The sequence below is a fragment of the Canis aureus genome, chromosome 2 (assembly GCF_053574225.1).
Source record: "Canis aureus isolate CA01 chromosome 2, VMU_Caureus_v.1.0, whole genome shotgun sequence".
Taxonomy (NCBI): Eukaryota; Metazoa; Chordata; class Mammalia; order Carnivora; family Canidae; genus Canis; species Canis aureus.
Window position 1 is genome coordinate 88,257,661 of NC_135612.1, and position 25,445 is coordinate 88,283,105.

General features: G+C 42.6%; 1 protein-coding gene across 1 annotated transcript in view; it reads left to right on the top strand.

The window, feature by feature from the left end:
• Positions 1-25,445, top strand: part of ADGRA3 (adhesion G protein-coupled receptor A3) — a 120,988-nt gene that overhangs the window by 20,662 nt on the left and 74,881 nt on the right. The window contains exons 2-3 of the mRNA XM_077881032.1: positions 13,472-13,543; positions 24,053-24,124. Coding sequence (XP_077737158.1) covers positions 13,472-13,543; positions 24,053-24,124 — 144 coding nt within the window. The remainder of the gene's footprint in view (positions 1-13,471; positions 13,544-24,052; positions 24,125-25,445) is intronic.

Genomic DNA, 25,445 nt, shown 5'->3' on the forward strand with positions numbered 1-25,445 from the left:
CACTGGGTGTTATGCTTATATATTTGCCAATCGAACTCCACTAAAAAAAAATAAAAAAAATAAAAGTTTGAGATGCCACTTTCCAACCCTCAGGCTGCTAAGATGCGGCCTAGCGGACAGGTGTCCCTGAAGCCTGCGGCCCGAGCAGGGCCCCGCTCCGCCCGAATGGCCTGAGCAAGTGCGTGCCGCACCGCAGGTGCTCACGCAAGCACTCAGGTTGCGCTGCAGGTTATGCAGCAGCAGAAACAGGCCATTGGGGGGCCTTTATCTTTGTTTAAAAGCAGTTCCCCCTTCTTGCCCGCTCTTTGAATTTCTACTTGCCTTTTTTTTTTTTTTTTTTTTTTTAAACAAAGCTCAGAAACCTTTCCCTTAACCATTCTGCATTTCAGCAACATTTAAACTCTGTGTCGGGCACCTGCATGGCTCAGTGGGTGCAGCATCTGACTCCTGGTGTCGCAGGCCGTGATCTCATGGGTCATGAGATTGAGCCCTGCACCGCGCTCCATGGTCAGCGGGGAGTCTGCTTGAGATTTCCTCCTTCTCCCCCCTCCCCAGCTCCGGCCTGTGCGTGTGTGTGCTCTCTCAAATAAGCTTTAAAAAAGAAAAAAAAAAAACACCTCTCTTTCGTTTGGATCCATCATGCATCTGACACTTCAGACCTCAAGGGCTAATACGACGCATGAATCTATCTCTGTGTCCTTGGTGTCATTCCTAGCACACAGTGGGTGCTCAAATATGCTCTCAATTAATACATAGTAGGTCCATCATGACTTTTAGCTTAAGAATCAAAGATTCAAAATTCTGGAAAGACGTCAGTATGGTCCCTGGAGAGCATTCTCTAGTTGATTAAAATGCCAAATAACTTGCTTTTATTGTATCATAAGTATTAAGTGTCCAGTGTTCTTTATGATGTATAGAAACCTTGAAAAATGGGCTCCCCTTTCTCATGGAGCTGGTGTGTTCATAAGATAAGATGAAGCATTCTTTATTAAAGAGTTTTTCATTTTTAGGGATTTCGGACATATATCTAGTATGGTGTAAAAAACCATTAGTTTTTCTTAACCAAATGCTATTTAAATACACGTAGACTTACTGTTTAATGCCAGAGCAGAAAAATAGATTCTTTCCTTTTTGTTTATGAAACCACTGAATAAAGACTCTGAGATAATTATAAGAAAGAACAGACCTTAAAAAAATGTCAGGTCTTTGATTAAAAATGCATGGAAACTTGAAAGGTTATTTAATGAACCATTTGAATAGTTAAGCATGACCATATGCCCAGGTTGACACCTGTTGTCTTAGTGTAATTATTAATGGCACCTTGTGTTATTCTCAAGTGTCTGTTTGATGATAAATTATATTGTGACCCTGCAATAGTATGCTAGCAGTTGATGTTTTTGACTTGCCGTCTCATTTTAATAATTATTCACGTCACAGAGATTAAAGTTGGAAGTACTATTGCATACAGCTTCAGGAAGGCAGACGAGTTTACTGAACTTCTTCCCTAATTTGCCAAGTCTGTGGAAAAGATATTAAAACCAAATGATAAAAACACTTGCAAGTTTTCATGTCTATTTGGAAACTTAGAGGGTTTTTTTTCTTTATCATTCCAATTCAAACATTTTATTAGAATATTCCTGGGTGTAGGGCGGGCCCAGACAGCTCAGCGGTTTAGAGCCGCCTTCAGCCCAGGGCGTGATTCTGGAGACCCGGGATCTAGTCCCACGTAGGGCTCCCTGCATGGAGCCTGCTTCTCCCTCTGCCTGTGTCTCTGCCTCTCTCTCTCTGTGTCTCTCATGAATAAATAAATAGAATCTTAAAAAAAAAAAAAAAAAGAGTGTTTAAAAAAAAATATTCCTGGGTGTACGTGGTTTTTGTCTGTTTGTTTTTGTTTTTAAATTAGTTTGCCTGGCATATAGTTTTGTAAGTCTTCAAACAGGAGACCTGCCTCTTTTTTTTTTTTTTTGGTTTATATACATGTTTATTAGACATTAATTTTTTTTATTGTGGTAAAATACCCATAACATTTCACCATTCGTAGGTGTATAAATCAGTAGCGTTAAAGGCCTTTGGAGTGTTGTGTATAAACACCCTCACTATCTGTGCCTACAGCATTTTCGTCGTCTCCAACGTAAATCCTGTACCCACTACGTAATAACTCCCTAAACCCTCTTCGTCTGCACCCTGGTGACCTCACTTCTATTTTCTGCAGAGACATTTCCTTTTATTTAATTGTAGCCATTTTCCTAGCAGTTATCTTTTTTTTTTTTTATCTTTTTAAGTAATCTTTCCACCCAATGTGGGACTTGAACTCAGAACCCTGAGATCCAGTCCCGTGCTTCACCAGCTGAGCCAGCCAAGCACCCCACTACCTGTTTCTTTTTCTCCCTACCCCCCCCCCCCGCCCCTGGGCTCCTGTTATTTGCATATACTCCAGATTTTATGATTTGCCTCCCAGCAGTGTCTGTCTTATCTTCTATCTACTGAATCTGAAAAGTCAAGCCCTATAATCTCCCTCATATGTAGAATTTAAGAAACTAAATGAGCAAAGGGGAAAAAAAAGAGACAAACCAAAAAACAAACGCTTGACTACGGAGAGCAAATTGATGGTCACCAGTGGGGAGATGGCTGGGGTGGAGGGGGCATGGGAGCAGGTGATGAGGATTAAGGAGTGCACTTGTGATGAAAAAATAAGACATTCAGAATCATTATTGATTAGGAAAATGAAATTAAAGCCACAGTTAGAAACCACTGCACCCTGGAATGGCTTTAAATCAAACAAATTCTGACAGTCCCAAGTGCTGGGGAGGATGTGCAGCAACCTTCATTCAGTGCCCGTGGGAGTGCAGGATGGTTTAGTTCCTCTGGGAAGATGGTTTGGTGGTTTCTTACACAGTTAAACATGCAGAGACATCTCGGTGCAGTCAGTGAAGCATGTGACTCTTGGTTTTGGGTCAGGTTGTGATCTCAGGGTTGTGAGATCGAGCTCCGGGTCTGGCTTTGTGCTCAGCGTGGATCCTGCTTGTGATTCTCTCTCTTTCCCTCTGCTTCCTCCCACTCATGTGCGCACTCTCTCCCCCCCCCCTTAAAATAAATAAATCTTTTTTTTTTTAAAGTTAAACTTGCCCCTAACCATATGAGCCAGCAATCAGACTTCTAGAAAGTTACTAAAAGAAAGACATATGTTCACACAAAAACCTTTCTTCAGATATTTATAGGAGCTTTGTTCATATCACCAAAATCTGGAAGCAGCCCAAATGTCCTTGAGCTGGGGAGTGATAAGGTGTGGTCCGCCTCTACCGGGGAATACTACTCAGCAAGAAAAAGGAGCAAAGTGCTGACACGTGCAACACAGATGAATCTCAGATACATTAAACCAAAGGGCTAGGATGATGAGTTACCACCTATCACACTGCAGGGGTTAGAACTGATCTTTCTTGCAGCTTTCCTGGTTTCTCTTACCCACGACACATACCACGTAGCATTGTGCTATGAAGGCTTTGTTGCCTTTTATTCAGTTAGGTATTCATGTCTTCCAAGCTCCAAAAACGAGCAAGACCTTTAAACGGACAGCTATAAAAGGATGCATGTGAATGGTCGATAAGCACATCACCAGAAGCTCGACATTCTTTATACTGACAAAATTACAAACGAGATGCTGCTTCAAACCTCCTAGAAAGGCCAAAGTCGAACAGACCCTCAGATTTTGGAGAGGCTATGGGACAACTGGAATTATCACACACTGCTTGGTGGGACTGTAAGAGGATGCAACCACTTGGAGTTTAACACCTTATACACAGAATCCCAAGACCCAGGAATTCCAATCCTATGTATTTATTCAAGAGAAGAAGACGCAGGTTTGCAAAAAGACACACATAGTCTTGCCATAGTCAGAAACTGGAAACCCACATATTGATCAATAGGGGATTAGTAAACAAATGGAAGTATATCCATGTAATAGAATACTACTCAGAAATAAAAAGAAACACTGAAGACCAAAGCTCTGACTGAGGTTGAAGACTTGACCGTGCAGCTAACAACCCCTCTGCGCCGGGCTGTCCCGATGCTGACATTCCCTCCCATCTTCCCCCAACTCCCGGAACCTCCCAAGTTCCTGGTATCCTGGAGGATAAGGACATCCATGAACTGGGAGGGGAGATCTCAGCTACAGCAAAACGTAAACCCTCGTCTTCAACCGAGCTCTGATTTGTGAGGGATTGTTCAGGCCTAATGACGGACCAAACTAAATTAGTTTATAAAGACTTCCAGATTCTTCTTGGAGCTTATGATCCTGGATTTCCTGATTTTGACCAGTTCATTCACCTGGGGTAAGGGGTCCAGGGGGTGCCCAGAGGTGGCTCCATTGCAGAAGATTGGAAACACCCCTCTACAGGTCTTGGAGGATCCCACCCAACATGCCTCAAAAGAACAACAACGATTAAAAAAAAAAGAGAAGTCGGCCAGTCACTCCTTGAAGCTATACTCAGGATTTTTCTTGTGGGAATCGACTGGGCCATGATACAGTCCTGTAAGGAAAAAAAGGATTTATCAGTTGCAGACTGGTTTCAGGGACCACGAGGCTGATAGTACCTTGTCTGCTGATTCTGTTAATGGGCTGCTTCTCCCTGAGCTTAATGATTAATTAAAGAAACATAAATCAAGATGGGAGATCACTCCCCTCTCTGAGCTCCAACATCTCGCCGAGCATTTCTAAAGAATTTTAGAACAGAAGAAGGGTCATCAAGCAAATAAACTCATGGCCTTACAGTTACAGCAGCCACAGGGGCGTGGGCCAAACTTGGGAGCTACCTTTGAACCTGCCCCTGTTGACAAGGATACTTGTCAAGACTGTAAGCGAAAGAGACATTGAGAGAAGGACTTTGCCCACAAACAACTTGATCATCCAAGATGCAGCACTCCACCTTCAGATCCTCAAGATAGTAACACTGATGGGGCTGAGGAAATGCCTGTTACGCTGCTCCCAGTAATTCCCAGAAATGAAATGAAACTTGACACAAATGAGAAATGTGCCCTGACCTGGTGGATAGGAGAGCTGCTCTTTCTACTTTAAACCCCACCATGGAACACCAAGAACTTCCTCAGGGCAGCAACACTGTTTCGGTGATGGGGTCAAGTTCCAAGACTTCCTGAATCAGAACCCATAACTGTTTCCTTGCCTCCTTCTCTGGAAACCAGGGCCTTGCTCTTAGGAGACACAGATCTGTAAATCTCCTGGGAAGAGACCTATCTCTCTCTTAAATTTGGAGGCCAAATTCATGTTGTCTTTCCCCAGCCCCGCACATCTGTTACCTTCAGTTTGGGGACACGGGGATCTGACATCCTGTAACTCCCCCGCTGAGCTTTGCTGGTGCCTCTGTCACTAGAGCTGAGACCACTGTCGAGCCCTCCCTCCAGTCCCAAGGTCAGGCCGCCCCAGGAGCCATGAGGGGTTTGAGCTGAACACAGCTGTGAAGCGGGCTGTGGCCAGACGAAGGAGACCACGACCACCCCAGAGGACCCAGCAGCCAGAGAGAACGTGGGAACAATCCAGAAGTCTGCTTCTAATGGCCTGTGTCAAAAGTTTATAAAGAACGGAAAACCAATGAATCACCAAAGTAGTAATGAGTAGAAGTTGACTGTGCACACACTCAGAGGCTTTGCACACCAGGAGCACTCAGGCCAAAACGTGGGCGGAAGCTCCCGGGTAGCTTGCGGGAGTGTGAAGGCCGGAGTGTTCTCTACTGTGATTGATGATAAAATTGAAGAGTTTTCTTAAATGTAGAGGAACCGGTTGATGGTTACCTCATATCCGTTTTGGGGAAGCTGAGTTAGTTTTGCCTACGGTTTTCAAATGCATGAGCAAGAAGGGACCCGGGTTGACCTGGAGCTTTTGCTATTCATGACATTTTTACCCCTTTATCAGTTGCTTTTTCTTTCTGTGTGTGATAAATGTATTTTAAATCATTTGACTGTATAATGCTCACATCATAACCCACTGATGTTTTTATTAAGGTGATTTTGACTTTTTTTTTCTGTCTTTAGTCTTGTTACTGTCCTTGGACTATCGGTGAAGATAGCATTTGTGTTTGTACCTTTTACTCAGTGAATTTAAAAAGCTCCCCCCCCCCATATAATTTAATCACATATCACCAGAAGTTTAACTGCTTCCCTTATAAATGAGCCAGCAGCTCATGAGAGCTGTGAGCTGCGCGAGTGATAGTTCTCCATGACACATGAATGAATCCCACCAACCTCTCCTAAATGTTAAATTCTGGGAGATTTAGCATTTCTACTGCCTTTAATTACGCTGACTGCCATATAATATGCAATCGTCTATTACACAACTTTTTATTTCAGTGCTGCATCATAGTGAAACCTTAATGTGTAAACATTAAGCCGTAATTAAGGATCCAGACTTAAAATTCAACCACAGTTTGTGTGTGTGCCAACAGTGACAACTACTGATAAATTCTTAACTTCTTTTCCCAGCAGCTGGAAATTTCTTTTGATACCAATTTTAAGAGGGTCTTAATTTTAGAAGGGTGAAAACGTGGAGAACAGTAGCTTAGGACTCTGCTCTTGCAGTATGAAGAGACGAAACCTAGATGTATTCTGCTAGAATTTTTTATTCCCCCCCCCCCCCCCGCCAAAAAAAGAATTTCCAGAAGCCTCAGGGAGAAGAAGTAATGAGAGCAGCACTGAGCTTTATACTCCTCATCGGTACCAATGCACAGGTCCGTTGTAGATGCTGTGTTATTAATTCCGTGAGAGGGGTCTTTGAATGCAGAACTTTAAACCCATGTTTTTATTTTATTCATTTATTGAACACATACTTTTGGGCATCTTGCCAGTTGGATCCTCTGGGAAGCACCCGCCAAGTGTTTAGAAGGGGTGAGAAGTCCAAGATTTTTACTGACGTACGTACGTGTGGAAGATGAAGGGAATGAAGCAGAAGTGGGCATGGGGACCCTTCAGCCTGGGATGCAGGTGTGGGCTCGGTGAAGGGAGAGGGGAGGAAGGACAGCTGGATAGGACAGTGGTATGGAAGCCGGGCCAGCCCCCCAGGGAGTCTGTGCTGGGCCCGAGTGGGGAACCCCGTCATCTGTCCGGCTGTGCCTGCAACGTGGATGGACTCTGCTTGGAAACAGGCAGATCCTCTAGATGGCTGCAGTGGGACGCTGGCTCTCCTGAAGGAAAATCTGAGGAGCCCACGTCCACAGCCACAAGAGTCTCCTGTTCCATACCGGACGTCATTGGAGTCTTAACTCTGCCACTTGGTTTGAACCTGAACCGGGGCAAGGCCCTGGACTCGCAAATCTGAGTGTTAGAGAAAAGAATAACTGATGTTGTAGAGGGTCATTAGGAAAGAGCGACTGCTGCGGTCTTCATCCTGGGGGGTGCAGAGATGGTCAGGTTCCAGAAGATCCCGGCGCAGGTTTCAGCCGGTGGTGGGAGACGCGGCCGAAACCCACACGTAGCTGCACGGAGGTTGCACAGAATGAAAACTCCTCGTTCGAGCACAGGCAGCAGGGCTGAGGGCCCAACATCTTCTGACCGCGCTGGAGCTAAAGCCTACCGCACGGAATTCTCCCTGCAGAACTGAATGAACAAATGCCTCGAGTTTGGGGGACTTGTTGGTGACCAAACTGGTGATACTTAGGGCAAGGTGTGTGTGTCACCTGTAGGGAGCTGAAGTAAATGTGATTTTAATATCACATGGCTCAGACGGACGAGGAGTTTTGCAGTCTAGGAGATACTTATTCGTACTTGCTAGGAAGAATTAATTTAGGAAAGAGCACTTGATTTTCATTTGCCGGAAGCCAAGGAATAAACTGGGACAGCATGCTAAATAAAGCAAGGGTTGACAGACTTTTTCCTTTTCTGTAAAGGGCCAGATAGTAAATATTTTAGGCTTTCCTGGCCACGACAGTCTCTGTTGACACTACTCAACTTCGCCATCATAGCACGAAAGCTGCCACAGACAATATGTGAACAAATGGGCATGGTCGTGTTCCAATAAAATTTTAAAGACATTGAAATTTATATTTCATAGAATTTTCATGTATCATAAAATACCATTCTTTGGATTTTCTTTCAACCATTAAAAATATAAAACCATTCTTAGAGCTCACAGGCTGTCCAAACAGGTGGCGGGTTGGATTTGGCCACCCCCTGGACCAGAACTTCAACGAACGTGGGAGTAACCAGTTTTCATTAGTGGGATAAATGAAGCAAAGCACTAAAATTCACTTTTGAGGAGTTAGTATTTCTGATTTTAGCTTATCACAGGTGGTCCTAAATTTTTAGAACGTGTGCCTCCTGGGGTTAGTGACTCAAAAGCTTAGCCTCATCATATTGTCTATTTTTCTTATATTTGTTAAAGATGTAGCACTAACAAGTATTCTACGTAATTAATCATTTAATACAGCATCGGTTTGTGTTACTACAGTTTGTATCGCTTGAGCAAATCAGAAATGTCAAGGGATGGAAAATTTTAATATGTAAACGCATACTTTCAGTCCTTAGTATGTCTTTGATGTTTCTGCGTGAATAGCTGAGAGGCATCTGTCTTCCCGTTCTGCAGCCCTTCATCTGCATGGTATCCCATTTTGTGGGTAACTAACCAATCCTGTATTACCTAATCAACCTGAATATCCTGTCATTAAGCTTTACAAATGATATTGCAGTGAATAATTTTGCTGTATAAATACATAACTGCTCAATTGGATATATAACGTTAATAGATATTGCCCAACTGCAAGGATGTCTTTAGGATAAACTTCCAGAAGGGGAATTAATGGATCAGACATTGTATACGCATTTGTACTTTTGTCTTCCATAATGATTGTATTGATTGATAGCAAAATATGAGTGGTTGTTTCCTTCTGAATATAAATTATGTTAGCACATTTTTCTTGGCACTCCTGAAGTGAATTATGGTATCTTGTTTTAGTTTTAATTTGCATTCTCTCATGATTGTGGTCTTATATCCCTTCATACATTACGATCTGTTCATATTTACTTTTACTGTCCTTTTATGGCCTTTGCTAGTTTTTCTATTGGGGATTTTTTTTTTAATTTTATTTATTTATTTGAGAGAGAGAGAGAGAGAGAGAGAGAGAGAGAGAGCATGAGTGGGGGAGGGGTACAGGGAAAGGGAGAAACAGACTCCCTACTGAGCAAGGAGCCTGATGTGGGGCTCGATCCCAGGACCATGACCTGAGCTGAAGGCAGAGGCTTAACCAATTGAGCCAACCAGGTGCCCGATTCTTTTTCTTTTAAAGAGCTCTTAATCCATTTGGGAAATGAAGCCTTTGTTTTTGGTAGTAGTCGAAAGTATTTGCTGTTTATCTTTTAACATTGCTTATGATTTTTAAAATATCAAACTTTTAAAAATACAGTCCTGGTTACTCCTTTTCTCAGTTGTAGAAAATCTTTAGTTATTGTGGCTTCTAAATCTGTCTGCCTTTCATTTTCTATTTTGTCTCTATGAGACGGCCCTTGTTTTAAATATGACATTCTCTTCTTAGTCTTCTCCCTTTCTTTTCCAAGGATACTTGTCATTGTCATTGGATTTAGGGCCCCCACTAATTGGGGATGATCTCATCCCACACCTTTCAACTTAATCACATTTGCAGACATCCTTTTCTTGTTAAGGTCATAGTCTTAGGTCCCGGGTGGGCCTATCTTTTGGAGGACCACTGTTCAAACCACGACAAGAGCCCTATTTGATTGTTTTCTGATTTTCTCCTCTCCAGGGGTCGCCTTCGAGAATTATGTTCCTAACGTTTGATCTGAATATTTAAAGCTCTTGAAGTATATTTTCAATTCCTCTCGAAAGGAAAATTATTCTATGCCTTCTGCTATACAGGGTGTGGGTGCTATGAATAGCATTCCATTCTGGGACTTGCAAAAGCAAGTGGCTGAGAACTTGTAATACTTAATTTTTATTTTTTTTCCTGCTCCATAAACTTCTGATTTTTTTTAAAGGCATGTCTACATCAAGCCTTCCTCCTTTTTTCATGTTTCAGCATAAATGATATATTGAACTAACTTGACACTGTGTTGAATGTAGCAACGGGTATCAAAGTCTTCTTACAGTGTTTAAATTCAAGAGGCGTGAACTCAGAATAGGGTTCCTAAGCATTGTCTATACATCAGGTGGCATTATAACATCGTTAGTATAGAACAGAAATGGGTATACATAAGCTTTATAACTTTGGTCAAGTTTTATACTTTTCATTTAGTTACCTCCTGGAAAGTTTGAAATTTCAAAGATGTCAGCAAAAATATTGATTAGAATGGGTTTTCGGTTTATAATGATACATGATATTATGCATTCGCTAGCTCCACAGGCCCCAGTCTCAAAATTGAGTATAAAAACTGTCTGCAGACAAGATTTATTCATTCCTATCCTGTTTTCTTGCACAAAATCCTTAAACACAACCAAGTAATGGATAGACTGAATATATTAACATGAGGTTGTAAACTGTATTTTTAAGGTTACAGTTATAACTTTTTAAGTGTGATGAAATGTCTTCCTTTTTACTCTTCTCAATAAAATCTATCATTTATTGTACTAAAGCCTTTATGGCTGAGCAAGTGACAGTCCTTTTGCTGCAGCAATGCTGAGTGTAATTCAGCCGGCGTCCTGACAGTTTTTCATAAGCTCCTTCCATATTTGGGGATCATTCTTCACTCAGACACAGGGTACTCATGTCGCTGAGCCTGTTACCTGTTAGATTGTGTGGTTTTTCCTTTGTTTCTTTAGTTTTTGGTTTATCGGTGATAAATTCTCTGTAAAGTTGCCGTAAAGTTCAGTTTTGTTCATGAAAACACGAAAGCAGAAAATTAAAAGACGCTAGAAGGGATCTGGATGGTCATTCTGGTCGGATTTTTTTTTTTTTTTTTTCCTATCTTCAAAGTGATGAAATTGAATCTTACTAGAGAAGTGGCCCAAATCATTTATTGCTGGGTCTCCGTTAAAACCCTGGGCTCTGGATCTCAACACCATTGTTCCTTCTTCAATTTTAGTGCCTACTTATACTGCCTGTGATGTCCAAAGTGTTGGTACATAGTATACATTTCTTGAATATAAACAAGCGTGAGTCTTTAATCTCAAAGCTTGAAGTATTCCTTCAGTGTTTATTTCTAAGATACAATTATATGCAAGATTAACTCAGTTTCAAACTCTACCTCGTTATGAAGATTCTGGTGTTTATCATCAGCTGGAAAAATATTTGAATAATAAGAGTTGTCTGCTAGATACTCCGAAAGATACTATAAGATTATAGAGAATAAGAAACTAATAGAAGCCTCATCATGAGGATATTGATCCATTAGCATGTGTTTTTTCCCTGTCCTTTTTGTTTGTGTTTTTTTTTTTTTTTTTGATCTCCGCATAGATTCTTTTCAATTAGTGATGCCAGTTTTGTTGTTTGCTTTCTGAACTGAGTGTAAGAATTTTCCTTTGAAAGAATCCTTTCTTAATGGATGCATGAAGGTTTGTTTGGATGTACCATCATTTCACTCTTCGTCTTCTATAATGCTGAAATAAGCCACTGGATATACCTCTTGTCAGATTCGGTGACTTGTAGGAGTGATGCTTTGGACAGCAAGGTGGGAGGCTCTTGACGCCACAGCTCCGGGCTGCTGGGGAAAGCCTAGTTCAGTGACCTTGGTGGCTGTGAACGAGACTTGAGTTTGCTTTTTGCCCAAGCCGACCACCTTACTTGTAAAAACCTTTGTAACTTTGATCAGAGAAAATGATATTGTGTTTTAATTGTACTGCTTTTGACCACCATGGCTTTTTTTTTTTTTTTTTTTTTTTTTTTTTTTTTTTGGTCCTCGTGGTTGACACCATGTCCTTCCTTCAGCAACAGCTTTGGGGAGAGACAGAAAGTTATGCGGCGATATGCTTGGATTGCAAGAAACATTAAAATGGGGGAGGATGTGTGTCTTAGAACCAAGGAAACAGAGTCTGTAATTTAATGAATACTCACTGAGAACGTCATGCATTTTGTAATTTCTTTCTGGTGTTTATGAGGCAGATATGATTCTTCCTGTTTTATGAATGAGGGAATTCTTACAGAGAGGTGGAGTGACTTGCCCAAGTTCAATGCAGCATGCAAGCAATCGAGCTGAGCCTGAGACACAGGCATCCTTGACTTGAGAAGCTGCTAATAATCATCCCACAGAACAGGCTCTGAAATGTAGATCTGCGTGAACAGGGATTTTTTTTTTTTTAATTTCACTTATATCAAAAGAAAATCAGATGTCGAATGGCTATTTCTGTTTTAGGACAAATACTTAGAGGTCTTCTTTTAGAATAATAAAAGTAGATAAAATGAGTACTTGGACTCTTAGGACCCAGAGGCATTCTGTTCTTTGTACATACGTGGAGTTTCTGTGTTGCGCTGCCTGGGAGAGAGGGGGCACCATGGACTTTGTACCCAGTGAGAAGGGTGCCCCCAAAGTACAGCACAGTGTGTGATGGAGAACTTGCTGCCCATGAGGCCAGTGGTGTGGCTCTGGACCTATGTTGACATATGTTGAACGTGAGGTTTGGAGCAGAGATTTTTCTGGATCTGTGATCTGGTTTGCTGGCATTTGCTGGTGTAACCTTGGGGGCCATTAACCTAATTCCTCTCTGCCTTTTTTTTTTTTTTTTTCATTTTCTTATCTCCTTGCCCTCACTCCTCCAAATCAGGCAGCTTTAGCACTTTCCACTTTCTTTATGGGAAATCTTTATGGGTCCTTTAGCCGCTAAAGGCACGTAGCTCCAATGCCTAGAGAGGAAGCAAGAAGCAAGATTATGTACACGTACTGTCTTCTTAGGCAAGTCCTAACACAGGGGGGCTTGACTGCGACTTCTTTCGATAAATTCTCGTTGTCAGGTCGCATCTTAAAGAACGTTGTCCTGATACATGAGATAGATACTGTGATGGGAGGGTGTGCAAAAGCTTACTTTCCCACAGACAGTAGATTTGTATACTGTTAAATTACAGATAATATTCAGCATTCATATATCTAGAGGATGCTTTGTTTCTTTGTAAGATCGGTATTTTCTAGAGCATGTTACATTCTTCCATTAAATTTCTAGTTTTTAAAATAAGTGTTCAACTTACATAAGTTGATTAATTATATAAATGTACGTGGCATTCTTTTCATATTGAGCTTGAGAGCTATTTTCTGTTCACTTCTCTCCTTTTTTACTTTAAAGTTTGTAGTCATATGTGATAGGAACGATTTAAGAGGTGACAGGATGAGTGAGCGAGCTATTTTAGGTGGTTTCTCAAAGAAGGAGAAAGAAGCTCCTGTTTTTGTCAGGCATCTCAAAAACTATTTGGCTAATAAATGACTTCTTGGGATTCCTCATAGGTTTAAAAATAAGGAGCTAAACTATTTTGATACTGATGGTGTACATATATTATTCTGCAACTTACTTTATTTTTCCCCCTGTCATTTTTAGGATTCTGAGTAACAACAAAATATCCGAGCTGAAGAATGGCTCATTTTCTGGGTTAAGTCTCCTTGAAAGACTGTGAGTATTTTTTTATTATATCTTATTGTTATTTTACTTACTGAATTTTTTTCATTTATTATGAGCTTTATTTGAAAGAGAATACTTACTGTATTTTTATTGTAAGTCTGTTACTAAACTCCCGACTTTTCAGATTAAAAAAATCTGAGTTTTTCCCAACATTTTATTATGAAAAACCTCAAGAATTTAATTCCAAGAAACAATTAGCTAATTAGATGTTGGCGGACTTTTTGTAAAGGGCCACATAGTAAATAATTTAGTCTTTGTGGGCCATATGGTCGGTGTCACGATGCCCCGATTCTGCCCTTATAGTGGGAGGGCAGCAATAGACAATAAGTAGTAAATGAGTCAAAGTGGAGGTGACTTTATTTGCAAAGCAGGCTGGGGATCATGGTTTACTGGTCACTGGCTTTTGGAGCATAGATGCTGTTTTGAAGTTTTGTCATGAAGGGTGCGCCTTATAAAACAGTTCAGTAGAATTTAAACACCTCAAGGAGGGAAACTTTTGGATAGACTTTGATATTCTATTCAGATGTCTTTGCATGTGATCATTTTGTCTTGCTTAGAAACTAGGTCTAGTTGTGTTTATGATCAGATATAAGTAGTGCTTATCTTTTTGCTTTGGATTTGACACAGTGGATATTCAATTTGCTTGTATTATGAATGATAAGCCAGGATCACGTTTCAAATTCCCTTATCATCCATACATTTATTAGGATAGCATTTCAGGACATTCTTCCTTTTTCCTTTTTCTTTTTTTTTTGAGGAGGCTCCATGCGTGGAGCTTGAACTCACGACCCTGAGATCAAGAGTTGCGTGCTCTGCCGACTGAGCCAGCCAGGTATCCCTACAAAAACATTTCAGATGTTAGGTAATAAAAGGAGCCTCCCCATTTCTGTTGAATTACAGATTTTTGTTATTTTCTTAGTCTCTTTACTCTGCTGCACTTTCTCTGTGTGTGGTCTTTCCTTGACCATTTTACCTAGTGGCCTTTACAGTCAGACTCCCTAAGATGTTATTGCTTTGATCACTGATGTGTTATTTAAACATATACCTAGAGTTTATTTATCCTTTTACATATGTCTGTTCTTTTCATTGAGCATATGTCTTAAATCAAGTCTTTGTTTTTAAGGCTCCATGCCCAGCGTGGAGACCAACACGGGGCTTGAACTCACAACCCTGAGATCAAGACCTGAGCTGAGATCAAGAGTCAGACGACCAACTGAGCCACCATGAGCCTCTTAAATCAAAAGTCTTGAAAGTTAGGTTTTCACATATATTCATATATATAAAAAACATATATAAAAATAGCACATTTTTACATACATAAAGTAGCAGTACATTGAAGTTTGCATACGTATGCATATGCAAGCATAAATATATACATATGTGTGTGCAGATATGCACATGTAGAATGTTCTTGGTGCAGCAATGTTTAATTCTCAGATTTTCTCACTTCTGTTTTCATTCAACTATTCCTCCACATAGGCCATGTGCTTCAGAGGATGCTGGGCATACCTCTGCGCCAGGCCTAACTAGGCTGAGGCGAGTCCTTCACTCCTATTCCATGGGTACAGGTTGAGGAGTGGGCACCCATCACTTACTGAGTAAGGATTTGCTCAGGACATCTTGGGAAAGGAATTTCCTTACTGTCCTCAGAACGGATGATTGTGCGGTCTAGAAGCCGTCCTGCCACTGGCCTGGGCTGGAGCCGACAACTCTAAGAGCCTGGGGTAGAGCCCATCATGGTGAGCAGAGGGCAAGCTGAAAGGACCTTGCCTAAGCATGACTGCCTCTGGACTGTTACCATTACATGAGGCCGTGTGTTCCCATTCGATTTTCGTGTTTCTTGTAAGAAAAGTCATTGTAGGGCAGCCCCGAGGCCCAGTGGTTTAGCCCTGCCTTCAGCCCAGGGCATGATCCTGGAGACCTGGGATCGAGTCCCACATTGGGCTCCCTGTGAGGAGCCTGCTTCTCCCTCTGCCTGGGTCTCTGCCTCTCTCTCTCTCTCTCTCTCTCTCTCTCTCTCTGTCTGCCATGAATAAGTAAATAAAATCTTAAAAAAAAAAAAAAGAAAAAAGTCATTGTGGTTGACAGACAGCCTTAGCATGTAGCTCATTGTCAGGCATTGAGTACGTGCTTGGTTAATGACTGAGGGATCGGTGGGATCTTTTCTTTCCAGAGGAAGGATGACAGGGATGACTACATTATGGTGTCAATGGTGTCTGTTGTATTTATAAACATGTTTTCTTTTTGGCCACTAGAGTTACTGTGGTTGTTCATGCACATCATAAAAAGTATGGACAACGGAGCTGAAAGTATGGACACCACATGCTATGCTGTGAATTACTATAGTTTTTACCTTTGCTTTTTAATTTCATTTTGGTCTTTGACCAGCGCTCCATCATTTATTGATGATAAATCCCTATACATGAGAAACATACCAGGTTGCCACAAATATATTAGGTGATACTAAGATGCTACTGTGATTGTTTTCAGCTGGGGCTTGTCTATACCTGAATCCCAGGACACTTCATCTCCTTTGTAGGACCACAGATACAGATAGATAGCTAGACACACATACATACATGTACACATATGAGTGTGTGTCCATATATAAATGGACTAGGACCCCAGTGATGACTTTGGGACCTGGGCCATCTCTGTTGGGAAACATTTTTACTTCAGCAGACCCTAAGCTCAGCATTTCCTACAGACCCTTCAAGGCCCAAACCTCTGTCTCGGCCTCACTGCCTCTGCGAGGGAGGCCATGCGTGCCTGGGTGGGACCTCCCCCCCATGCTGTCTCCGTGGGAGAACGGCACACTTCAGAAAGAAAGAGAAAGAGAGGATATGGTGAGGCTCTTACTGTTCTGGCTTTGAGAAGGAAGGACAGGGGAGCACGAGTTCCAGAGGAAGCGGCCTGTTAGTAGGGCCTTTGCCTGTGAGCATGAGCTCAGATAGAGCTCCACGTTCCTGCTGGGACCAGCGGCTGGAACGGCCTGAGAGAGCCCGATTGCTGGGGGTGGCTGGCACCTTGCGGAAACACCCTGGTGTTTGGTTTGTCTTGTGCTCTGGGAATTAGGTAAAACAGAGATCCCACAGCCAGTTGCTTGGGAGTTCATGTCCAAACGCTGGTGAAGGTCTCCTCAGCCCCATTCATCCTCCATGGGCATGGAAGGCGGGCTGTTGGTGCAGGGTCATGGGGAGGAAGGCACAGGAGGGGACTGGGGCCGCCTTCCCCTGGAGCCCAGCACTCTCTCACAGTTACACTTTCTCCTGCCTTGATCTTCTCTGATTTGGTGCACTACTGTTGAAGCTGAGAGCTCCGTGGATTTTGTAATTTCCATATCAACTCCTGGAGTAATCTCTTGATTCCTGCTTTCTGCTGTTGCCATAGCCCTTTTCATTTTCCCTCTCTGCAGGCCATCTAACTGACCTGCTCTGCCTCCATGTCCCACTGTCCCCTTCCTGTGACCATATACAAAGACCATCTTGTCCTTGCTTTATGGCTGTCAACTCTACTTTGTATCCTTCTGTGATTTTCTTCACTGTAGGATTCTTCTCATGGACTCTAGTTTGCGTCGGGACCTCGTCATGCTATCTGTGAAATCTCTAGGGGTCTTCTCTTCCAAGACTCTCCAGGGACTTTTGGACTTTGTCTTGGTCTCTCTCTGCATCAGACACAAGCTGTGTGAATTCAGTGGTTCTGTTCATCTGCTCTGGCTGGCATAACAAAATACCGTAAGACCAGATGCCTTAAAAAACAGACGTTTATTTCCTCCTATTTCTGGGGGCTGGAAGTTCAAGATCAAGGCACTGGCAGGGTTGGTTTAATCTAGCGCCATGAGGGAAGGATCTGTTCCAGGCGTTTCTCCCTGACTTATATGTATAGGTGGCCGTCTTCTCCCTGTGTCTTTTCATGGTCTTTCCTCTCTGTGTGTGTGTGTGTGTGTGTGTGTGTTTTCACATTTCCTCTGGCCACATTTGGAAGTCACACTGCTCACATTGGATTAGGACTCCAGTGTCCTCCTTTCAAGTTGATTACCTCTTTAAAGAGGTTGAATTAACTAGCAAATACAGTCCCACCCATTTGGAGGGAAGAGTAAGGGTTAGGGCTTCTATATGGAATTTTGGAGGACACAATTCATCCTACGACAATGATGTGGCATTTTTGTAGATACGCTAAGGTGTGTTTTCCCTGCCTGTTCCTAATTACTCTGCCATGGAAGGGATGACACCACAGATAAAAGGACTCCATTTTTGGCCATTGAGTTCCAAAAGTCCTACCTAGTCCAATATAGAAAAGAAATTTGAGTAAAGGTAACATAAGAGAATCTTCCTCCTTTTCTAAATACACATTCTGTGGGCTCACTGGGGAGTTAGAAGGAGTGTAGAAAGAGCTTTTATGCTGGCGGGTCCCTAAGAAGGATCTCTGTCTTTGCTTTCTCATCCATACTGGGTTTAGAGGAAGGATGGGGAAAGACAGCATGGAATAAAACCAGCATATGGTTCTGGATCCTAAGGCAAAGGGCCTCTGAGGCCGCTTTCCTGGAGAAGAAGCAAACCCGTAAATTTCCCAGGACCCAGTGCAATATAAGAGCAGAAGAACTGATCACATAGCCCTGGAGGGGCTGTGTGTTTCCCAGGGGAACAGCGGAATGGCTCTTTGCTGAGCAAAGCGATGGGGTTGTTTGCAAAGATGTAGTTAGTGCTCCTTCTATAGGAGACTACTGATTGTTAGTAAGTGACATCGAAGGGTTTGGGCTACTCATGTTGAGCTCTGGACTGAAGCCGTAGCTAGCCAAATAAGTGACCTAAGGTCTTTGTAAATGACATCAGTTTCAAATTTTTCAGAATTAGTTGAGAAAAACAGTGTGTAGCTGATTTTATTCCTTCATGGCTGGTCATTCCCGTGCATCTCTCCTTAGGTATTCCACATGTGAACCCGAGAGCTTTTTGGGCTCCAGCACTGGGGCGGGAGCCACTCCCCTCCGCCCCAGAAACCCTCCACCAATGACTGAGAGCAGGCGGTGGATAGCCACCGACCACCTCCCCTCCCAGGAGGGTGTCCCTGCGGCATGCTCTACGCGCCGGCTTCCACCGTTCCACCGTTCCCTAGGGGACTGCAGTTCGCCTCACCAGTGCCCCTTGAATCGGCTTCCTTGTCATTAAGGGCTGGCCGGGTTGAATTAACTAGCAAATACACTTCAGAGATTAAGGAGGTCTGCAGGTCAAGCTGTCCCTGGTGGTTCTTCTGACTTGAAGAATAGCTTCTGAAGGGGATTCATTTTCTCTCTCTCTGATACAGTAAGACAAGCCTGGGTGCACACATCCTTCATTTTAGAGTATTGTGATTCCCCCTCTCTCTCTTTTAAGATTTATTTGAGAGAGAGAGAGAGAGAGAGAGAGGGAGTGAGCGAGCATGTGTGTGGTGGTGGGGGGGTCAAGGGGAGAGAATCTTCAAGCAGACACCCCACTCAGTGCAGAGCCTGACATGGGACTTGATCTCACAACCTTGAGATCATGACTTGAGCGGAAGCCAAGAGTCAGACTCTCAATCGACCGAGCCACCCAGGCGTCCCTAGAGTATTGTGACTCTTGGTATGATTTGTCAGTATTTGGTGCCACTCCTGTATAATCTAATTACCGACATTAAAATGTCATACCAGGCGATGTGTTGGACTCCCCAGCTTCTATTTCATCCCAAATGATGGGTCTACCTATTGTCAGAGCCACTCAGAGTGATGAGGGAGTATTTAGTTGTGGGGCTTCGAGGAAGATTTCCTGGCCCCTAAGGAATTACAGGAAGAAGAAATCCACTCTTTGTCATGACTCTGTGCTTGGAGGTGATCTGTGGGCCTTGGCGTATCCCATCACAGTTAAGGGTCAGCCTGAAGGCCAAGTTGACATTCTGAGAAGGGCAGCCCTGAGAGATGGTCGGCGCCAACCACCTTAGGCTGCCGTCCGTCTCGATTTCCCTTAATGCCAGAGAATTTCCTTGATCGTCGAAGCCTTTTTGAGTACAAGTTTCTGATCCTTGAAAAGCGTCTCTTCTGATACACTTGGCGTTCTTTTCTAAAGGAGCTTGTTCTTTTTCCAAGAACTATTAACATACTCTTTAATTTTGTTTCCGCAGTCCTTCTGCCCTTTTTCATTTTTGTTTTAATGATCCAACATATTTAGACTTAGCGATAGACCCTGAAGTCAGACTCCTGTTCCCAAGGGAAGCCGTGATTGGGGAAGGGAAGGGGGAGATGTTAAATGAACAAATCTGACTATAAATATCTTTTGGCAATACCTGATTAATATGGCTATTACTAAGTATTATATAATATGTCAAGGAGTTTTTATTATTAAAGGAAAAGTGTATCTTTAAATCATATTACAGTACTCAGTTATTCATGAGAAGTATAATGGAGAAACACATGCAGTACATCATCAGCCACAAATTTATGTACTGCTTTAGCTAAATCAGTTCTTGTTGTAGATGCAGTTAAAATCTGAAAAGGGAAACATATGTTTCAAAAAAATGAAACTGACATATATTTCTGTTCTCAGAGCTTTTTTGCTTATCCAGTACACATCAAGAATATGCAGACTGAATGTTTTCCCAAAATATCATTTCTCTTTGAGGTGTAGGATTGGGATCAGTTGGGCCAGGGGGAGATAGGGACTATTTTAGGTCAGGCCCCATGGTTAATTATACTTCCTTAGACGTAAAAAGCTGGGGATAAAAAAATAAATTTAAAAAATAAAAACTGGGGACAAGAAAGACTTTTTATTATGAAAAATTTTAAACATACAGACAAATTTAAAGAATATTGTAATAATCTCCTATATCACCAATTTACTTACCCAGATAGAATAATTAGTAATGATTTGCTGTCTTTTTTTTTTTTGTTTTTTCCTTTATACTGGAACATGCCAACACATAAACACACTTGCTGAATTACTTGAAGGTCAATTGCAGGCATCATGACCCTCTGCCTTTATTAAGAAATGTAAGTGGTTATGAATGAGATGCAGCCGCCTCTGTGTTGTCTGAGTTTATGAATATCGTAATGATTTTGTAGCTAACTGTAATTTACCAAAAAGATTTTTGTAGTGAAGGTCAAATAACGTAATTCTATCTCTTAGCCATGGTTTACTTTTTTTATCCATTTATCATCTGTCTTCATCCACTCTGGCTGCTATCACGAAATACCATAAACAGGGTAGCTTGCAAACAACAGACATTTATTTTTCAACAAACATTTAGGTTTCGAGGCTGGGAAGTGCAAGATCAAGGTGCCAGCAGATTCATCGTTCAGTGAGAGATCTGTGTTTAGTTGGCTGTAACCTCGCGTGGTGGAGCGGCACGAGGAGGCTCTGGGGTCTCCTTTACAGGGCGTCAGCCTCATTCATTACGTCTCCGCTCTCATGACCTAAGCACCCCTCAAAGGCCCCACCTCTTAATCCCCTCACTTTGGGACTCAGGATTTCTGCATAAATTTTGGGAGGGTACGGGGGTCCCTGGGTGGCTCAGCAGTTTAGTGCCTGCCTTTGGCCTAGGGAGTGATCCTGGAGACCCGGGATCAAGTCCCACATTGAGCTCCCTGCATGGAGCCTGCTTCTCCCTCTGCCTGTGCCTCTGCCTCTCTCTCTCTCTCTGTGTATGTCTCTCATGAATAAATAAATAAAATCTTAAAAAAAAATTTTTGGGGGGAGGATACAAACATCCAGATCATAGCAGTGTCCTTCCACATCTGTATCGTGTTTCTGTCTCTCACACTGAATAGATGGACGTGGACCCTGCCCGTCTGTCAGTGAAGATGTTTTAAACAGCAGTAGTGAGTGACAAGGGTCACAGCAAGGAAAGTACAGGGCCCTGTTGTTCAGAGATATTTTTCTTTGGAAAATGGAATGCTGTTCAAGACATAAGGGATAAGTAGGAGTTAGTCAGGCAAGAACACCAGGATGGAAGTGAGGATAGATGCTGGGGAAGATTGGGTGTGTCAAGGACGGAGCAACCATGTGCCAACGTCTGGAGGTGAGAGACATAGGACTCTTTCTAGAAACATCTTGAAATAGGACTCATAGTATAAAGAGAAAAAGGCTGGATGAGCGTTAAAGAAAGGTGTGGAGCGGAATAGGAAGTCAGAGTTAGGGTAGGCTAGAGGGCCAGGCCATGGAGGGGCTTGCAAGTTACCTTAAAGAGTTTGTGCTTCGTTCTGAGGGAACTGGAGCTTTTGGAGGTTTTAACCAGCACCGAGACATGTTCAGATATATGCTTAGGAAAATCCCTGTATTTATTTTTTTTTAAGAATTTTTATTTATTAAGAGAGAGAGTGCAAGCTAGAGCACAAACGGGGGAAGGTCAGAGGGAGAAGCAGACTCTGAGGCGCAAGGGAGCCCAACATGGGGCTCGATCCCAGGACCCTAGGATCAAGACCTGAGCCAAAGGCAGATGCTTAAATGAATAAGCCACCCAGGTGACCCAGAAAGATCACTTTAAATGGAGAGTGGAAATAAATGAATAGAGAGAGAGAGAGAGGATGAGGGAAGCAAGGACACCAGCAAGCACTGTGTGTGGGTGATGATGGTGAGGAAGAGGCAGAGGTAGATGGCTTTTGCCCAAAGTTGGAAGACCGGACAGTCCCACGTAAAATAACTTTTTCTGACTTAATGATATTTATCAAACATGCAGAGAGTTTGAAAGATGATCTCTCTAGAACCTTGATATAACTGTGGCCAACTTCTTGGCTTGTTTGCTTTATCTGTCTCCTTCTTGATCTAGGTGTAAATTCTATTAGTTAATCTCTGCTGTTTCAGTCAGAAAGATGTGTTTAAATCCTGAACTGTGGTTTGGCCATTCAGAACTTGGCCTAATTTTATAATCTTTTTGCACATGAGTTTCTTTATCTGCAGGAGGAGTCCCATCCCTTAAGATTGATTGTGAGATCTTCATGGGACAGTAGGGGACAGACACAACTCGCTGAAATTAGTGATGGTGTAACAGAGGAGCCCAGAGAGTTAGAGCTAGACTTCAGGCTTGGCTGGGTTCAGGGGCTCAGCATTAATTCTCTTTTCCTGTCTTTTGGCTTCATTAGACTGGCTCTTAGTTAGTTAGTTAGTTAGTTAGTTAGTTAGTTAGTTAGTTAGTTAGTAGTAGTTCTGCAGCCAACATGGGGCTTAAAACTCATGACCCTGAGGTCAAGAGTTACCTGCTTTACCGACTGAGCCAGCCAGGTGCCCCCTAGACAGGCTTCTAAATCATGGTTAGCAGAAGGGCTCTGGGGTGACCTCCTGACCTTTAATTAAACCCATGGAAATGACCATTCCCTGTCTCAATCTGTCTCTTCCCACACTAGCCCAGGCCCTAGGTTTAGTTGGCCCAGGGTCATGTAATCTGGCCAAGTTACTGAAACAACAGTGTCTGAAAAATCTGGATGGAGGTTGATCAAGCGCCATACCTAAAGGATCCCGTGAGGTGGTTTGTCGTGGGCGTTGCTCTGTGTGCATCGCTCTGGATAACGAGATGTCACACGTGGAAGGGGCAGTGTGGCCATTGTTAGGTAGAGAAGGGAGAAGGGAAGGACAAGAGAAGTCGCAAAGAATTTCTGCTCATAGTTTGACATCAGGTGCCCTGAGACATGAATGGAAACCATTCGTGACTTCAGTGGGTCAAGGTCGTGAGTGAGTCTGGCTCAGGGTCTGACGCTGAAGTATGGACCAGCCCCCAGCAGGACTGTGACCAGGGACTGTGGGCCACTCTTCTGCTCTCAGTGCTCCTGTAGTTGACTGTCTGCCGTCTTTGAGGACTGTGTGAACATCTGTATGCGGCCACTTGAGTCCCCAGCTGGGCCCAGGTCCCCGTTGAAGAACAGCAGCCTTAGCAGGTGGCCCGGATCCTCACTGGTGGAGGGATGTGGCTGTGGCGCTCACCTCTGGCCCCTGGTGACAGGGCTGCATGCTGCAGAGAGTAAATTGAGCCTGTCATCAGATGCCATAGCCCTGGGGGCTGGTGGATTTTTGCCTTGAGAGATATGTTATAAATCATCGCACTTTTTATAGGAATCCTAACCATAGAAGCTCAGGGAGGGAAAAACATGAAAAGCTAAATGACATGAATTTTAGAGTGTATATTTTTGAGGATGGTTTTTAAAAATTCACTTTAATTACATTCACATATATAATCTCTGATTTATTTTGATGGCTCAAGTGTAGCATACTAAAGAGGAAATTGTAGAAATAATGTATAGGATTGAGCCATAACTGAATTTGAATAGTATAGGGACATACATATCTTTTTTGACATATGCCCTTATCATATTGACCAAAACCAGTGGCTTTGGAACCAGATTTCTTGAATTTGAATTCTGGCTCTGCCACTTACAACTGGGGTTAACCTTTTTTGGCATTAATTTCCTTCCATTAGTGTTCTTTTCTGTATAGCAGGTAAGTGTGGTTTGCCTAAATATTTACCATAGTGCTGATAAATGAGTAACTTTTATTCTGTTTTTAACAGGGACCTCCGAAATAATCTCATTAGTAGTATAGACCCAGGTGCCTTTTGGGGACTGTCATCGCTAAAACGATTGTAAGTATTTGAATTTCTTGCTTATAAATTTGAACTGTTCTTTCCTTTTTTTTTTTTAATTTAATTTTATTTATTTATTTTACAGCTAGATAGTGTGTGTAAGAGAGGGCATGCACGAGCAGGGGCAGGAGCAGAGGGAGAGGGGCAAGCAGACTGCACACAACTCATGATGCAGGACTTGAACCCTCGACCTTGATATCATGACCTGAGCTGAAATCAAGAGTCTCATGATCTGAGCCAAAATCAGTAATCAGATGCTTGACCGACTGAACCACCCCAGCCTCCCCTGAACTGTTCCTTTGTAAAGAACTGTTAACCTACTTCAAGCTTTAACGTGATTTAAAAAAAAAAAAAGGGGGAGGAGGTTAACAAGTTTCAGTTTATTGGCCAGGTCAGCGATTAAAAAAAAAAAAAAAAGTAATAGAAGTAGCATAGAAAGTGGTTAGTTTGTGCGATAATTTGATTTGTTTGATCTTAGATGGTTGTGTCCTTCTCATGCTAATAAAAGGATTGCTGTATTAGCTTTGTCAGTGATCATAACGTGATATATAGAGGATTTTTAAGTTATGAATTCTTTCGAACTCTATTGTATATGCATGTCAGTTGAGGCCCCTTTTTGTCAGTGATTTAAAGTCTTGCTATTTGCATGTATATTTTATCTATATTATTATTTCAAAACTTACAGAGCAATTTTTATTACTTCTGAGGCAAAACAACTCCCCTTCCCTCCTTTCTATGCTGTTTTTGCACCTCCCTTGTGAGCATGCTCACATTTGAGAGGTAACCCTACACACAAGCCCTGTGCACTGTCCCACAATCCCTTATTCCTTCATAAGACATTTATTATTATTAAGGGCTGGCTGCTTACCATGGTCTGACTTCTTGGGAAGCGCTCACAGGCTCTTGGGGGCAACTAGATAATGAAAATACCCCCTAACACATGCACATGTGAGCTGTCACAGATAAGGTAATAGTAATAACCTGCCAAGGAAAGGAGGGGCCACCTGGGAGGGGAATGCCCTGTCTTGGGAGCAGACCTGCAGGTTCGACCTTGCTCCTGAAGCATGAATAGTACATGCCGAAGAATAAGAAAGCAGGTGTTCCTAGGTGTGGTGCCAGAGCATAAAGTACAAAGTGGGGCAATGGGTTTCGGAGGTTAGGCTGGTCATGGAGACATTAGACTTGTAGGCCTAAGAGGACCTGCCGTGTCAAAGATCTTTGAATCTTAGACAGTGTGGAGCCAGCAGGGCCGTGGTTCAGAATGTTTCTGTTGGCAGGAAGGAGAAACCACATAAGTGCAGAGATCTGGGGACAAAGGATG